The following is a 13,895-nucleotide window of genomic DNA, read 5'->3' as shown; positions in this document are numbered from 1 at the left end:
TGGCACAACACCTGCTTTGAGTCTGGTTGTCTGTCCCATTCTATCAAAGCATGACTGCTCAAAATGATCGGAGCAAAGCACACTTTTCTTTGAAGGGCTCCAATTGTCCCGCTTCATGCTGATTACCCATTTCTTTAAAATCTCGGGTTGGCTGAATGGAAAGCTGAAACACATGGAAAGAAACAGTTTAAATACTTTGTTCTTTCTTTCCTTTGATTTTTTTGCAGTGAACAAAATAAGAACAAGAGGAATTATACAAATTTAGTGTTAATTATGATTGTCTACATTAGTCTAGCACCATATGTCACTGTTAAATGGCTGATGAAAAAGCCTCATCTCCAACCTGCATGCTGGAAAGATTTATGCCATGATTTTACAAAAAGGAATTGCACACAATCTTATATCTTATCTGAAAATTATCCTTTCGGATAAGTATGGGTTTTAAAAGCTACAAAGTGGAGAAAATAGGCAAGCTTGAAGCGATTTTACCTAGCCCCACTTTTGTGGCCAGTTGGCCACAAAAGTGGGGCTATGATTTACCTTATTTTTTGTACTAAAATTCTCAGTTGGTCATCTGCTCTGGTCTGGCATTGCATCTGTCCCTCTTTATCGAATGTAGAACAGTAAACCCCACCTTTCTCTCTAAATATACACTTATTGCAATACTTTCTGATAGGTTATGGATGTCAAACGAAAGGGAGAATTTGTAGTCAAGTCAGTGAATGTGTACACAGCCATGGATGTTTGTCATTTTGCCTTATAAAACAATATGACCAAGGCCAAGTATGTGCAAGCCCGGCCAAGACAGTGTTGTTTGTTAATACAGATAAAAAATTGTTTACTCATTCATAATCATAATCCTATTTCTTTTGATGAGTTTGTCACAATAATCGTTTGTATCGTTTCATATTCATAAAAACTACCTCCAATGTAACACTAACAACCTTCTTCACCTTGACCTTGAAAGGAAATTGTGTGGTGTTTAATCATGGTTTAATTATGAAAACGAAAAGGCAATTCAGGGCCAGGCGACATTATCGCCGTAAAAAGTACAAATGACATGACATGTACCAACGTCATAGAACGTAAGGAATACACACGTTTTTTCGACGTCAACCATGTAAACGTACCAATAATAAATATACCAAATTCCAACCAACATACATACACAAAAAACAATACGTTTACAAACAAATTACAAAGTTTTAAAACCTGTTTATTTAATTTAAATGCTTACACATGAAATGTCTTTCCACATCCTCGTAGTTGTCTGTTTGTGCAGTTTATAGATGCACACGCCGGCATTTTAAAAGTGAAGGACGGAGACACGACAGATCATTCTCTACACATTATCCGCCATTTGTTGACCATGGTTACCGGACCGACCAAAAAGAGATGATGTGCGTAGTAAAATGGCGGGCCGATCGAAGCGGCGCCCTCATCGCACGATCCCGAAGTGCTATCCAGTCAGTATATATAGGTCAGTGACCCTTCCCCATGAAATATGCTAATTACATTCACGCATGCGTACAGACCCTGTTGGTTGGCAAACGCCATAGAGTTGTGCACTAAGCAGACGCGCAATCGCGTCTGCGTCACGCACCCATTAGCCGTGTACAAAACAGCGCGATGTTCCCTCATTTTGCCAACCAAAACGTTAGTGCGCACGCGCTATGTGCAATTTACATATTTCATGGGAAGGGTCTAGTTATTAATTGTGTTTATGATTTATCATTGCATTGGATCCAGATAATGGGGGCTTCGTCTTGTTTCTATAGGCACGTCCATCATATCCGTCTTAATGTTTGGCACATCTCACAGCCTTCTCGTTTGCTGCCATTTTTTTTACAGCCAGCTAGTCGCAGCTCTAAATGTTGGTTGAGCTCACATAACCTAGGGGTAGTGCCAAATAAAAGGCTACATCATCAATACATACAACACCCCCAAAGATGTAACTATTGAGTAGGCCTAGGTCTACTTAAAGCAACAGTGAAAATTAAAATAAAATAAAAAATAAAATTTATGACGGAAAGGGTACCAGGAAGAACGTCATAGTTTGCACTAAAGAGCATCTAGAATGAAAATGACTCGGGGCCCTTATGCTGCACAGAACCCCACGCCGTTATGGAGAAGATTTGCTATATTAAAGTGCTGGATTAAATGCCCCAAATCGGCACATAATTTTCACTTTTCACTGGCAGCCCAAAACGTTAGTTGAGCTCATAATTCCAGGCGTCAAGCCACATGCATCAATACATACGACAACCCCCCCCCCCCCCCCCCCCCATTTTGAAGATGGAAATATGGGTAGGCCTACTTAAGAAAGTTAAAAGGAACTTAATTTAAAATGCTAAAAAAATAAGGGAAAAGTAGGCCAGAAATTACGTCATATTGCACCACAGAGCATCTTATTTTTTTTTACGTATGGGAGGACATTTTTACAGGCCCCTTGTGCGGGCCCCGAACTCGTTGCTGCAGCCGATTTCACGAAACGCTAGGATTAATCCTACCTCAAGTAAGGATGAGTAACCCGTCCTAACTTGGACGGGTTCAATGCGTCGTATAAAGTTCTAAGATTTATCCCAAGTCAGGTAGAGCCATGATGAAATCGATGGCTGGGCCCTTAAGCGGGCCCCGGACCCCACGCCGTAATGGCTTCGCGCCTCCTGCATGCTCGCATTGACTCGTAAACTTCGCTTCTCATGATAAGCCTGACCAATGTACTGCCTGCCGACCATTTTACTGATCTTAGTCTTGGTCCCCTACCCCTTTTGTATATCGGTCTCGGACCAATGAGGTTGCGTGGTACTTATTGTGGAGATTGCATGTGAAATGACCCCAGTTAATATATATAAAGTCGTTCAAACTACCACAACAGCCAATTTAAACCAACCTCGCATCCGCATTGAACTATACCTAGTAATACATGTGTATTTCAATGTGTGTGTTTGTGAAGTGCGTAAAGTAAATTGCTTGACTAAAGACACTTTCGAAATACAATAAAATCTTATCGTGTACGTACACAATAAGTTATACCAGATCGTACGTACATGGTATATCAAAAGTTATCAGGTACGTACACGATAAATTATCGTGTAAAGAGAGAGATTTTTGTTTTTGTATGTGGCAGCAGAACTCTTTCGTACACCGCATGTGCTGTAATATGCCCTTTTTTACCGAAATTAATAAATGCTGGTGCTGTCCAATCCAGTGATGTTGTATCTGTTTGCTTGTTGTAATTAGAAAGTTGTATAAATTTTGTCACAAGTCCAATAAAAAATTATGGTGACTTTGCAGGACTATTTACTTTTGCGTTATTTTTAACAGGGAAGTATTCATGGGCAGATAGTTCAACCAAAAGGAAACTACCCCTTTAGGACCTTTATGAACACGTCAGATATGTGAACGAGCATCCTATATTTGTTCACAATGAGCGCATTCAGCAGATCGCATAGAAAGGGAAATAAATTCTTTTATTGTCATAAAAATTGCATTTTCGATTCTAAATTTAGTACTTCCAATAAAGTGTTATTGTTCCCCGAGTTCATCCTTATTATAACCATCGTTGGTGAGAATCTAATTATGATATCTCGTTTGTTCGAAGCTGGAATACTTCCAGCTGTAGTGGAACGAGGAGAGCGTTCACATTGTAGTTGAAAATACTTTAAAATATAAAAAATACCCAATACAAGCTTTCCGCATGCTTGAGCACGACCGGCTGAGAATGCAATCCAATGACGGCATGGTGCAGCCATCTTTAATTTCTCTCATTGATATCAATGTTACCACACCGAGCTGGGAAGAACAAACTATAGTGTGGTTCCTATTTGCAAAATGATTTTAGCATAATTTAATTAGATCACGGAATTATTTCCCCGAAAAATACCCAGGGAGATTACAGGAAAGGTAGTGACGATCTTCCGAACGGCTGCAAACCAACAACACAACACAACGCTAACTATTTAAAAAATTGCGCGTGTTTGTTCGTTTACAAGGACAGTGCAAGGAAGGGACTTTGACAAGTCTAGAGAAAGGGATAGATGGTTGGTTTTTTATTTTGGTCCGCATGTTGTGGCACGTTGTGATACACGTGCCACGTGCAACCTGCCGATGTTCGCTCCGTGTTGTGTGTGTTTTCTTGTTTGATCAACACGTTGAGGTACACGTGCAGCCGGTCGAATCGCTCAGTCTGCACGGCAGCTACACTGTGCCATCCAGTTTGAACGTGTTTTGTAGTGCACGGGAGATCATTATCAGGCACGTGTATGTACATGCTTGGGGTAGAGTCTCTAGTATTTGTTGTTCGCACGTTTATCCAGCATGGCTTGCCGGTTATCCTTTCACACTACCTATAACCTCATCTGAAAGATGACTCTTAGACACTGGGATGGAAGAGATATTTGCAGCGATTTTTGTGTATCACTTGACCATGCTGCATCCATCACATGAACATGTATTAAATGTCGTGTCTCAGAAGCGCATTCTTCATCATCGATCAATGTTTTGTTAGTCTGTTTTCGATTCGACCAAACCGTATCATAGACCAAACCATAACAACTAGCCCATTGAGGATATACAAACTACGGGATTTACTCTCATTTTAGTATTGCTGCATTTTATTCAGCCTGTTTGACATTCTTGTACCAAGGATATACTCTTTCTGGATATGCTGCAGATAACAATGAGGTGAGTTACTTAAAATACAACCAAAAGAACACTTTAAAATGTCTTTCGTCTTATCTTGACCACTTCTTACCCTATACTATGGACACTTCGTATCTTCTATGGACACTTCATACTAATCTTCTTTGGACACTTTAATGATGTCTTTAGACATTTCGTACCATGGACACTTTGCGGGACCTTTCCCAAATGTACGCAGTATCGGCATCGGACACTTGACCAGTATCGTATCGTACCTTGACCACCGCACCGTTAACACTACGACACCCTTGGCAGATTCTAACATTTCCAGTTTCAATCCTCTAACAGAAAACTTTCTGTCTTAATAAATCTGAAGTTAAACTACAACACGAATTCAACTAAAAGTCGAGCAAACTGAAAACCTCTTACTTTTTTTTAATGAACATTGTTTGCACGGAAACAGGAATACAAAATTTGATGAAATTTTCACTTGTCGATTGGACAATGAATAAATATTGGCATAAAATTCCCAACAGCCGTCGATGTACTTTGTCACGCCGATGTAATAACCTCGACGTCTTGTGTTTGCTATGATCGCCGAACTTGCTATTCTAGATCTATGCATTATTAGATGTAGTTATAAAGACGACCCCCTCCCCAAACACACCCACGTCCGACAGTTTGAAAAGAATTACCTTATACGGGAATTTAATGTGTCTAACCAAAGTTATAAATGCGGTGTATATGAAATAAGTGAATAAATAACGAAGATTGGGATCATTATTATTATCTCGTGTATTCAATCTATGAACTAATTTAAGACCTGTCCAGTAGTTTGGGTTTATAATATCCCGCCAGATAGTTGCGATAACGTAACCCTCCAGGAGGGTTACGTTATCGCAACTACCCGCCAGATACCTCCATGGGTTGGAGCCACTACTTGAACATTATCCGCGATTTACATACAAATTCGGAAATGCTGATTTGATGTATATATAGGCCTAAAGAACGGTCCTACTACTTGCCGTCAACTCGCCGACTTGCGTCAACTCGCCGTCAACTCATTTTCGTGCCGTCAACTCATTAAATTTACATAACAATTTATAAATGGGACACGGAAGTGTTAAGTCTGGGCTAAACTACATATTTCTCATGGTTTTCGGTAAAAATTCATTCACAAAAACGAGTTTTTGTTGATAGAAAAAAAGTACCAATCATTGACATCTTGGACCAAGACTAATCAATGTGAAAAAGCAAGATGGCGGCCGACGGTTTTGCTGTTTCGAGATAATTTTTTCACGAGAAAAAAACTCAATTTTTATTCCGAAATATGACCTAAAACTTTCGCGAATTCTTTTTGAGCTGATACTTTACAGTTCTATGCTTCTTTTGTGGATTTTAAATGTATATTGGAGGAGTTGACGGCGAGTTGACGGCGCAAGTGAGTTGACGGCGAGTTGACGGCGAGTTGACGGCAAGATAGTAGGACCCCTAAAGAATGTCAAACCTAAACACAAATTCTGCATCTACTTTGTTCGTGGAGTTTTCACCGAAGCCGCACGGGACGAACAACGTGTAATAGTGGATTAAGTGACTTTATTATCGAGCTCTGAACAACCGCATGTCTCTGAGGTATTTTCTTGAGGCACTAAAGGTAGTTGTGAAGACCTCCTAATGTACTCTCACTTCGTGTATCCCAACATAAATTTTATGCATTAAACAAATCTGTGAAAATTTGGACTTGATTGGTCATCGAAGTTGCAAGAGAATAATGAAAGAAACCACCCTTGTTGCACAAATTGTTTTGCTTTAGGTGCCTGAAGTCTTTTACTATTTTAGTGAGAAAAGCTTCGTCGGAGCCGTTTCTCACAAAGTCACTTATTAAATCAACATCTCTGATCTCTCCCTTGCTCGTAAAAGTAAGTTTTCATGCTAACAATTACTTTTGACTAATTACCAATAGTGGTTAGTGCCTTCAAGAAGCCCTGTGTCGTTTATAGAAGAAACCAAACATAATTTGCCCTTGCACACGATCTAGTTATTAAAAACGTTGCTATGGGAGACCATCAACAATGGCTAGACAACTTCGTTGAAAGAGCACCGGCCGTTAATCCGGAGGTCGTTGGTTCAAATCCCGCCAAAACGAAAAATTTTGCTGAGTGGAACAAAACCAGTGTAGACCTACGTGTCTTAATTTTCTGTGTGAAAAACAAATTACTGCGTGAGGACGTAATAGACCTACGTGTCTTAATTTTCTGTGTGAAAAACAAATTATTGCGGGAGGAAGATTTTGAAAGGGTGGGAGACCATAGTTTTTGTTTACCCATATCATTGATAATGGTATCACATGGAGGTTTTTAACCAATCATAAAAATGTTCGACAGGCTCGGAGTCGGGAGTAGTTATACAGTATGATTTTATCAAGAGACTTCGGGGTGTATGTTTTTTTTTCCTGAACCAATCCATTGAAATCTCAGTAAGACACTTTGGTAATTGCTTCTCACTTGGTGTGTCTCAGCATATGCACCAAATAAATAACCTGTGAAAATTTGAACTCAATTGGTCGTCGAAGTTGCGGGATAATAAAAGAAGAAAAAACACCCTTATTTCTTCCAGATGCTTGATTTCGGGATCTCAAAATTTAACTCTGAATCTCGAAATCAATTTCAAATATTCATATGATTTAATAAATTCTTCAACTAAATAGTGTTTTCAAGGTGTGTTTATTGTGTGTCCTACAATAAAGTGAAACTGTATTTCATGCGTATGAGCGCAGCGAAGGAGCATGAAATTCAAATATTCTAGTGGAAATTACTTCTTAATCGAAAACTATCGTGTCTTCAGAGGGAGCCGTTTCTTACAATGTTTATATACTATCAACAGCTCCCCTTTGTTCGATAAAAAATAAGATTTTATGCTCACAACTATTTTGAGAATTACCAATTGTGTCCAGTTATTTTGAGAATTACCAATAGTGTCCAGTGCCTTTAATGCAATAAGGGCCTGTTAATTAATTGAAAGGATATAATTGATGTTCCCATGGCAGTCATCTAAAACAAACTCGAGCCGTGTGAATGATATCTAAATGAATTAGTTTACCCTATATTATGAAGTATGAAAAGTAATACACGAACAAACGAGGTGTTCCGGTTCTATACTTAACCACAATATCAAATGGTTAAGTATAGAACCGGAACACCTCGTTTGTTCGTGTATTACTTGTTATGGGATTGTGGAATTCGGTTTTTCACGCCGGTGTCGCATGCAATTATGTCCTCTATGCAATACTATCCGGAGGACATTATTGCAGATGCAATAATGTCTGCCGGACGGATTTGCGTATGCAATCGTATCCGCCCGGACGCTGCTGCATAATGCAATTGTGTCCACCCGGACACTTTTGAATATATATGAAGTTGTGTCCGCCCCGTGCAAAACCGTCCTTGCAGTTAATTAAACGCTTGCATATGCAAAAGTGTCCGGAGCGGACAGTATTGCATGGCGGACACAATTGCACTTGACACCGAACGGAACCCCCATATTGTTGTGCTTGAGCCCCTTCAAAACGAATTAAGGGTAAAATCTCTTCAGTTCTCTTAAAACTTCCGGATTCTTAGTCCACACTCCACAGAGGAATTTTAAAAGCTGACTCGAAATACAAGTAACACTACGGTCCATTTGCATTTAGGGATGCATTTAGGCAAAATTATTTATGGTAGATAAACAGATAAAATAGTTCATTAAAAAACTGTCCTCGCAGCACGGAGAATAAATAACAAAAATTTCACATAAATGTAAAAAATAATTTTAATTTTTGTACATTTACAAAAAAAATACAACTGTTTTTATTTTATTTTATAATTCCTCCTTGAAATAACCGTCCAGCATTCAAACATCTACCATCTGCGGTCATGAAAGCCAGTAATACGGCACGTATGGATTCTGAAATGACAATAAATCCCCTACACGTGAATTCTGTTGGTCATTGTACGTTTTGCTTTGTTGTCTCTCTCGGGATTACCCACATCCGTATGCCAATACTGACATTTGAGGTTAGGCATCGTTCGTCCGGTGTGGCAAGAGATTCTGTCCTCTGGAGATTCTGTCGTGTCCCACCCCCCCCCCCCCCCCCCCCCCCATTTGGTGAACTGTGTGCAAACTACTTATGATAGTGCCTGCCCTCTTTTGAATTATCCTCTTCCAGTCCCAAGTTATTTTATTTTTTCATAACTAGGCCTACGTTTATAGGATTTGAGGCATTGCATGGTGAGGTATCAATGTATATTTGGTTTGCGGTAACACCATTTGTGTATCTACTTGCCAGGTAGAGTTGTTCTTAGGGAACTGTCTTGCTTTATTCTACTGCCGTGAGTAGATAATCGGAGGTTCTGGAGACTTGTCAGTTCTGAAAAGAACTGTCCTGCTTTTAACTATTACCAGGGCGGATGGTATAGAAATTAGACTGGACTACTACTTTAGCCTATAGGATCGTAATTAACTGTACTGCCGCGGAGTCAGTTCTGAAATTGGTCTCAACGTTTCGACTAGCTTTGCTCTAGTCATCGTCAGGAGACTACGTTGTTTTTCAGATTGAAAGTAGAAATTACTTAAAAAGGCCTACACGATGACTTGAATGTTTTGGAGCACGACTAAGACTCTTAACAAAAAGTCCCTTTCCAGAAAACTGGATGATTTCGTTTTCCTTGTGTATTAATTTATATGCATAATAATAACAACAATATTCTACTCTGCTTGACAGGTTATAATGGCCGGCTTCTACTCTCAAAATAAACTCGCCGAAAGCGCTACGAACAGCATTGAGGAGGAATTCCTGAACACTTCAGCATGTTCCTCATGGGTTGATAACTGGTGCGCAACTGCTGAGCTGAATAGACAAACTAAAACCATAAGTACCTTGCTGGAGGATGGGCATGATGTCCAGACTTTTGAAGATGTGGATGTAACCGACAACCACTGGTCATCTTCCGCAGCACTACGTGGGGAATGTTCAACGAGCTTTACCAAACCCAGTAACCTGAACCAGAAAGACTGTACACCACTTGGGTTTAGTGGCTCGAACGTCCGGGAACCGGCGGCGAACTATGTTGACCCGACGAAACATCAGTCCGGCCCCGTGGAATCCGTACCGAATACGGCGGCCATGAACGCCGCCAATGGAGGCGTGGATGGGTCACGGGAGGGGTGTCGCACGGACCTCAAAACATTGTCTCCGGGAAAACACAGACACAGACCGAGGATTGGCGAACCTGCTTCACGAAGTGAGTTTTTATGCTCTTAAATATGCTCTTAAATAGGTGCCAAAATGGTCTTCAGAACGTAAACATAAAATAGCAAAATGCACACATTTAGGATCTGTGCTGTTCCTATAGTCATTTCTGGGTCAGTTATTTACATTTTGGTAACTCACAAATGATTTGTTTCCCTCCACTGGCCGTTACACAAACGAATTTTGTACAAGTGTTGATAACGATTAAATCAGTTGTTTTGGTCATTCACCGTATTCCTATGAAGATGCTGTTGTGGCAGGAGGGATAGCAACCCCCCCCCCCCCTTCCCGAGATTCCGTGTCTCTCACATACGCCGAATTTTGTACATACTATTATTTGTCTGATGGCGCCCTCCTTTGAATCAGTTTCCTCAAGCATAGCACACTGGGGACACACTATGGCACTGCCGCTATCATAATGTGGCCACTGCACTGTGCTGGTCCTATATTTTAGACCAACAAAAAACCGCCAGCGTTTTATGACACATTTGCTTTGGGTTTTTTAACTAGGTAAAGAATAATCGTGGTATATCAAAGCCTGTTTTCTCTAGTGATACAATTTTCTTTGTCCACAGGTAGCAGTCCCTACTCGTCCGACTCGTTATCGTCATCCAGTCTGTCAGATCGCTCTGCATCAACTGTAAGTATATTATTATAACTACCAAAGACCTTATCGCAAATTCTCGGTATAGACGTGTAATGGGATGCACAATGGTCTAGCTAGCGATTTACTTTGATCGTTAGCCAGACCAGCATGCACCTCATTCAACATTTAGCGTTTGGTATTTTCGAAAAGGTCTATTGGCGTCAATCTATAGGAATAAGATTTCCGTACGTAGCCCCTGTGTTAACCAGACCCCTTCTGGTATCAAGAGGGAAATTTGATTCTGGGTATGCCGAAAAGGGGCAATAGGTCTAGGTATATCTGACTCAAAAATAGATTGCATATAAAGAAGATAAACGAGTGCTGACATGGGGTTCTTTAATTGATGGGAAGCAGTAGTGGGTTGAAAAATGTTGTATTTGCGATAATGGAGTTAATCAAAAGTCTAAATTGAAAAACTTTAAAATTGAGACCTCCTTGGTTTTTGTTCCCCCAATTTTACCAACGTGTGAAAATAACTGATTGATTCATTCTGTGTTTTTTGTTTTTTCAACTTTCAGACCCTGAAAGACACCTTCTCCAACGAGACAAATGAGAATTCGTCCAGTGGCTTTGACACGAGCGGCAGCAGCGACAAAGAGAAAACAACTCCCTGGTCCATGGCTAACTTTGACCGGGTGCTCCACGACGCTCCCAAGCGGGAACATATCCGCTCCAGGAAGGTCACCGACAAATCGCGATCGTCAAACAACCAGGGGACTAATAAGGTGGGCTACCAATCAGACTCAGGATCGTCAAGTTCCCAGTCTAGGAATAAGCCAGCTAAAGCCTCGCAAGGGACACGAAGCAAACTGCATCTTCACACACACGGAAGAACGGCCGATATACCCACGAACTACTCGGGAACATCCACAAGCAGTGGCAATCAGGGTCACGGACATTTTGATAAGAGCAAAACGAAATTTGACGGCATTGCAGAGGATGCGTCTCAGGGTGATGATACTGGTATTTCCACCGCTAACACGAGCGGGCAGTCCACGCAGTACCAGAGTAACTTTAGTATGTCGTCCTCGTCCGGCGCTTGTGTGGAGTCGTCCCGGAAAGGCGGCAAAGAACGGACGAAGAACTTGCCGGGAAAAGTTAGTACACACTACCACAGCATTAGGACACAGAGTATAAACAAAGTGACTCCAGACCTGGCGGGTTCTACACCTCATCACAATAATCATTTCCATCAGGGTCACCTGGAGCAGAGTGGCCCGAGTAATGGCGATTCTGCGAGCAACAGCGAGTCGGAGCGCAAGCGGCGTCGCTTCAACCGTACATTCGTCTTGCTGCGTAACTGCGGGCTACTGGAACTCACTATGCAGACTGCGTCACTGATGCAGCAGAACTGCGTCATGAACCAACAACTCTCTGCACTGCGGCAAGAGACAGGGGTGCTGTACAATGCCATCAGTCACCTCTCCTCAACGCAACCGTCGGCGTCTTTCGATATCGTCACCGCTCATGGGATATTGAAGAACTTGAAGGGTATTATGAACCATGATGCGCCACCACACGGCAATAATCTGCCGAACAGTCAACATGTCCGCAGGTTTACAGTTAAAAGGAACAGTTCGGGGGAGACTGTTAGTCCTGATAGTCACACGCAGTCTTCATCGGCACCTTTGAACAGTGGCAGTTCTACGTAGCTGTTTGAGATCCCACTTTGCATTCGTTTTCTAATCTTCTGATTGTGTTATTTTTTGTACAGTATATTATAAGTTTTCATTTTGACTTAATCAGGTATTTAAGTGAAAGGCTTCCGATCGTATGGTAATACTGCAGCTTCTTTTTGACCCGTTCACAAGTACAGACATGTATTTCGAATTAAAGAAGTAAACTTATTTAATAAATGACTTCTTTTTATGTAAAATAATGCCAGATATGGGTATTAAAGGCACTGGACACTATTGGTAATTACTTAAAATAATTGTTAACATGAAAACTTACTTGGTAACGAGCAATGGAGAGCTGTTGATAGCATAAACATTGTGAGAAACGGCTCCCTCTGAATTGACGCAGTTTTTGAGAAATAAGTATTTTCTCACTAAAATAATATTTGAAATGAATTCAAAACCTCAGCCGAGGTCTCGAAATCAGTCATCTGAAAAAGCACACAACCTGTGCAACAGGGGTGTTTTCTGCCATCTCGCAACTTCGACGACAAATTGGATTCAAATTCTCACTTGTTTGTTATTTTATGCATGTTGAGATGCACCAAGTGAGAAGACTGGTCTTTGACAATTACCGAAAAAGGTCCAGTGCCTTTTAACACTTTTAAGGATAGTGTTCTTTCCGTGGGTGGTAACACATTTTGCAATTTTTTTGTTTTCGTAAGTTGTCATCGTTACCGGAGATGCTGCTCATGTTATGTTTTATGAACGCATTGATTGTACTGATTTTTGTAAATATTATTTTCTTTTTAATGTGAGATCAAGGGATCTACTATGTAGGCCCTACTACTCAAAACTTTGGTATAAAGACGAAATCAAACACACTCTTCGTTATTAATTCCATATTTTGAGCTAAAAGCCCAAGCTTATCCTATTCCTGTCCCGCCTTCCTATGAAGGAAGATAATCCATTCACATTTAAATATGTAGATATAATTTTTTTTCTTGGGAATAGTTGGTGATTGTTGGAAAACAAATTCGTGGGCTACCAAGTTGACTGCCTCCAAGTTGCCCGCCCATTAAGCATCGCGTCCCGGATGCAATTTTTGTTGTGTACATCAAAATTGCCACTGTCGTGCTTTTCAATGGGGATTTGTATTTTCTAAATCGATTCAAATAATGGAATCCTTATAAAAAAAAAAATCGGCAAAATATTTGAGGCTGGTAATTTTGCACCACAGGAAAAAAAAATTGCGACCCGGTCGGGACTCGCGTGAATGTAAAACTGGGCTCCAACCTGCGTAATTTGTTGTGTTAAGTTGAGAAAATATCGACGTCAACTGGTCTGAAATCAAAATATGAAGTGAGGATGCATGTTCAAATAGGAGCAAGACTTTTTGCTCAATCAAATATCGACATTTATTTGCTGAACGCAGCGCCCTCTGTCGAAAAAGTGTCGCTTTACTGACGGCTCGAACATGCCGCTGATGAGACTGAGAAGCTGTTGTATCAAAATAAAACATTATTGTTGGGTTAGGACACTTCACAGTTTGTTTGATAAAACTGTGTGAACTTATCTTTTCTCAAGGGATAGGGGCCTATCGTAAGATGTGATGTGTTTTAAAGCACACTATTGACTGCCATATTTCGGTCACGAGTACACGTCCGATCGAGTCGCCATTCAACATTCGTTGTATATCAGT

General features: G+C 40.7%; 1 protein-coding gene across 1 annotated transcript; it reads left to right on the top strand.

Annotated features, from left to right (window-relative positions):
- Nucleotides 1-4,177: 4,177 nt before the first annotated feature.
- On the top strand, nucleotides 4,178-12,543 carry LOC117296115. The gene is made up of 4 exons (XM_033778990.1): nucleotides 4,178-4,686; nucleotides 9,404-9,923; nucleotides 10,507-10,571; nucleotides 11,096-12,543. The coding sequence occupies exons 2-4, from the start codon at nucleotides 9,410-9,412 to the stop codon at nucleotides 12,227-12,229; spliced, it is 1,713 nt and encodes a 570-aa protein (XP_033634881.1). The 5' UTR covers nucleotides 4,178-4,686; nucleotides 9,404-9,409; the 3' UTR covers nucleotides 12,230-12,543.
- Nucleotides 12,544-13,895: the final 1,352 nt, after the last annotated feature.

Source organism: Asterias rubens, chromosome 1 (genome assembly GCF_902459465.1).
Source record: "Asterias rubens chromosome 1, eAstRub1.3, whole genome shotgun sequence".
Lineage (NCBI taxonomy): Eukaryota > Metazoa > Echinodermata > Asteroidea > Forcipulatida > Asteriidae > Asterias > Asterias rubens.
Note: the sequence above shows the minus strand (reverse complement) of the source record. Positions and strands in the feature narration are given on the sequence as shown.

Excerpts from the sequence above, each read along its gene's own strand:
- LOC117296115 (XM_033778990.1), top strand. The coding sequence starts at position 9,410 with ATGGCCGGCTTCTACTCTCAAAATAAACTCGCCGAAAGCGCTACGAAC. Across the intron at positions 9,924-10,506 it reads TGGCGAACCTGCTTCACGAA|GTAGCAGTCCCTACTCGTCC; the intron begins GTGAGTTTTTAT and ends CTTTGTCCACAG. Across the intron at positions 10,572-11,095 it reads CAGATCGCTCTGCATCAACT|ACCCTGAAAGACACCTTCTC; the intron begins GTAAGTATATTA and ends TTCAACTTTCAG.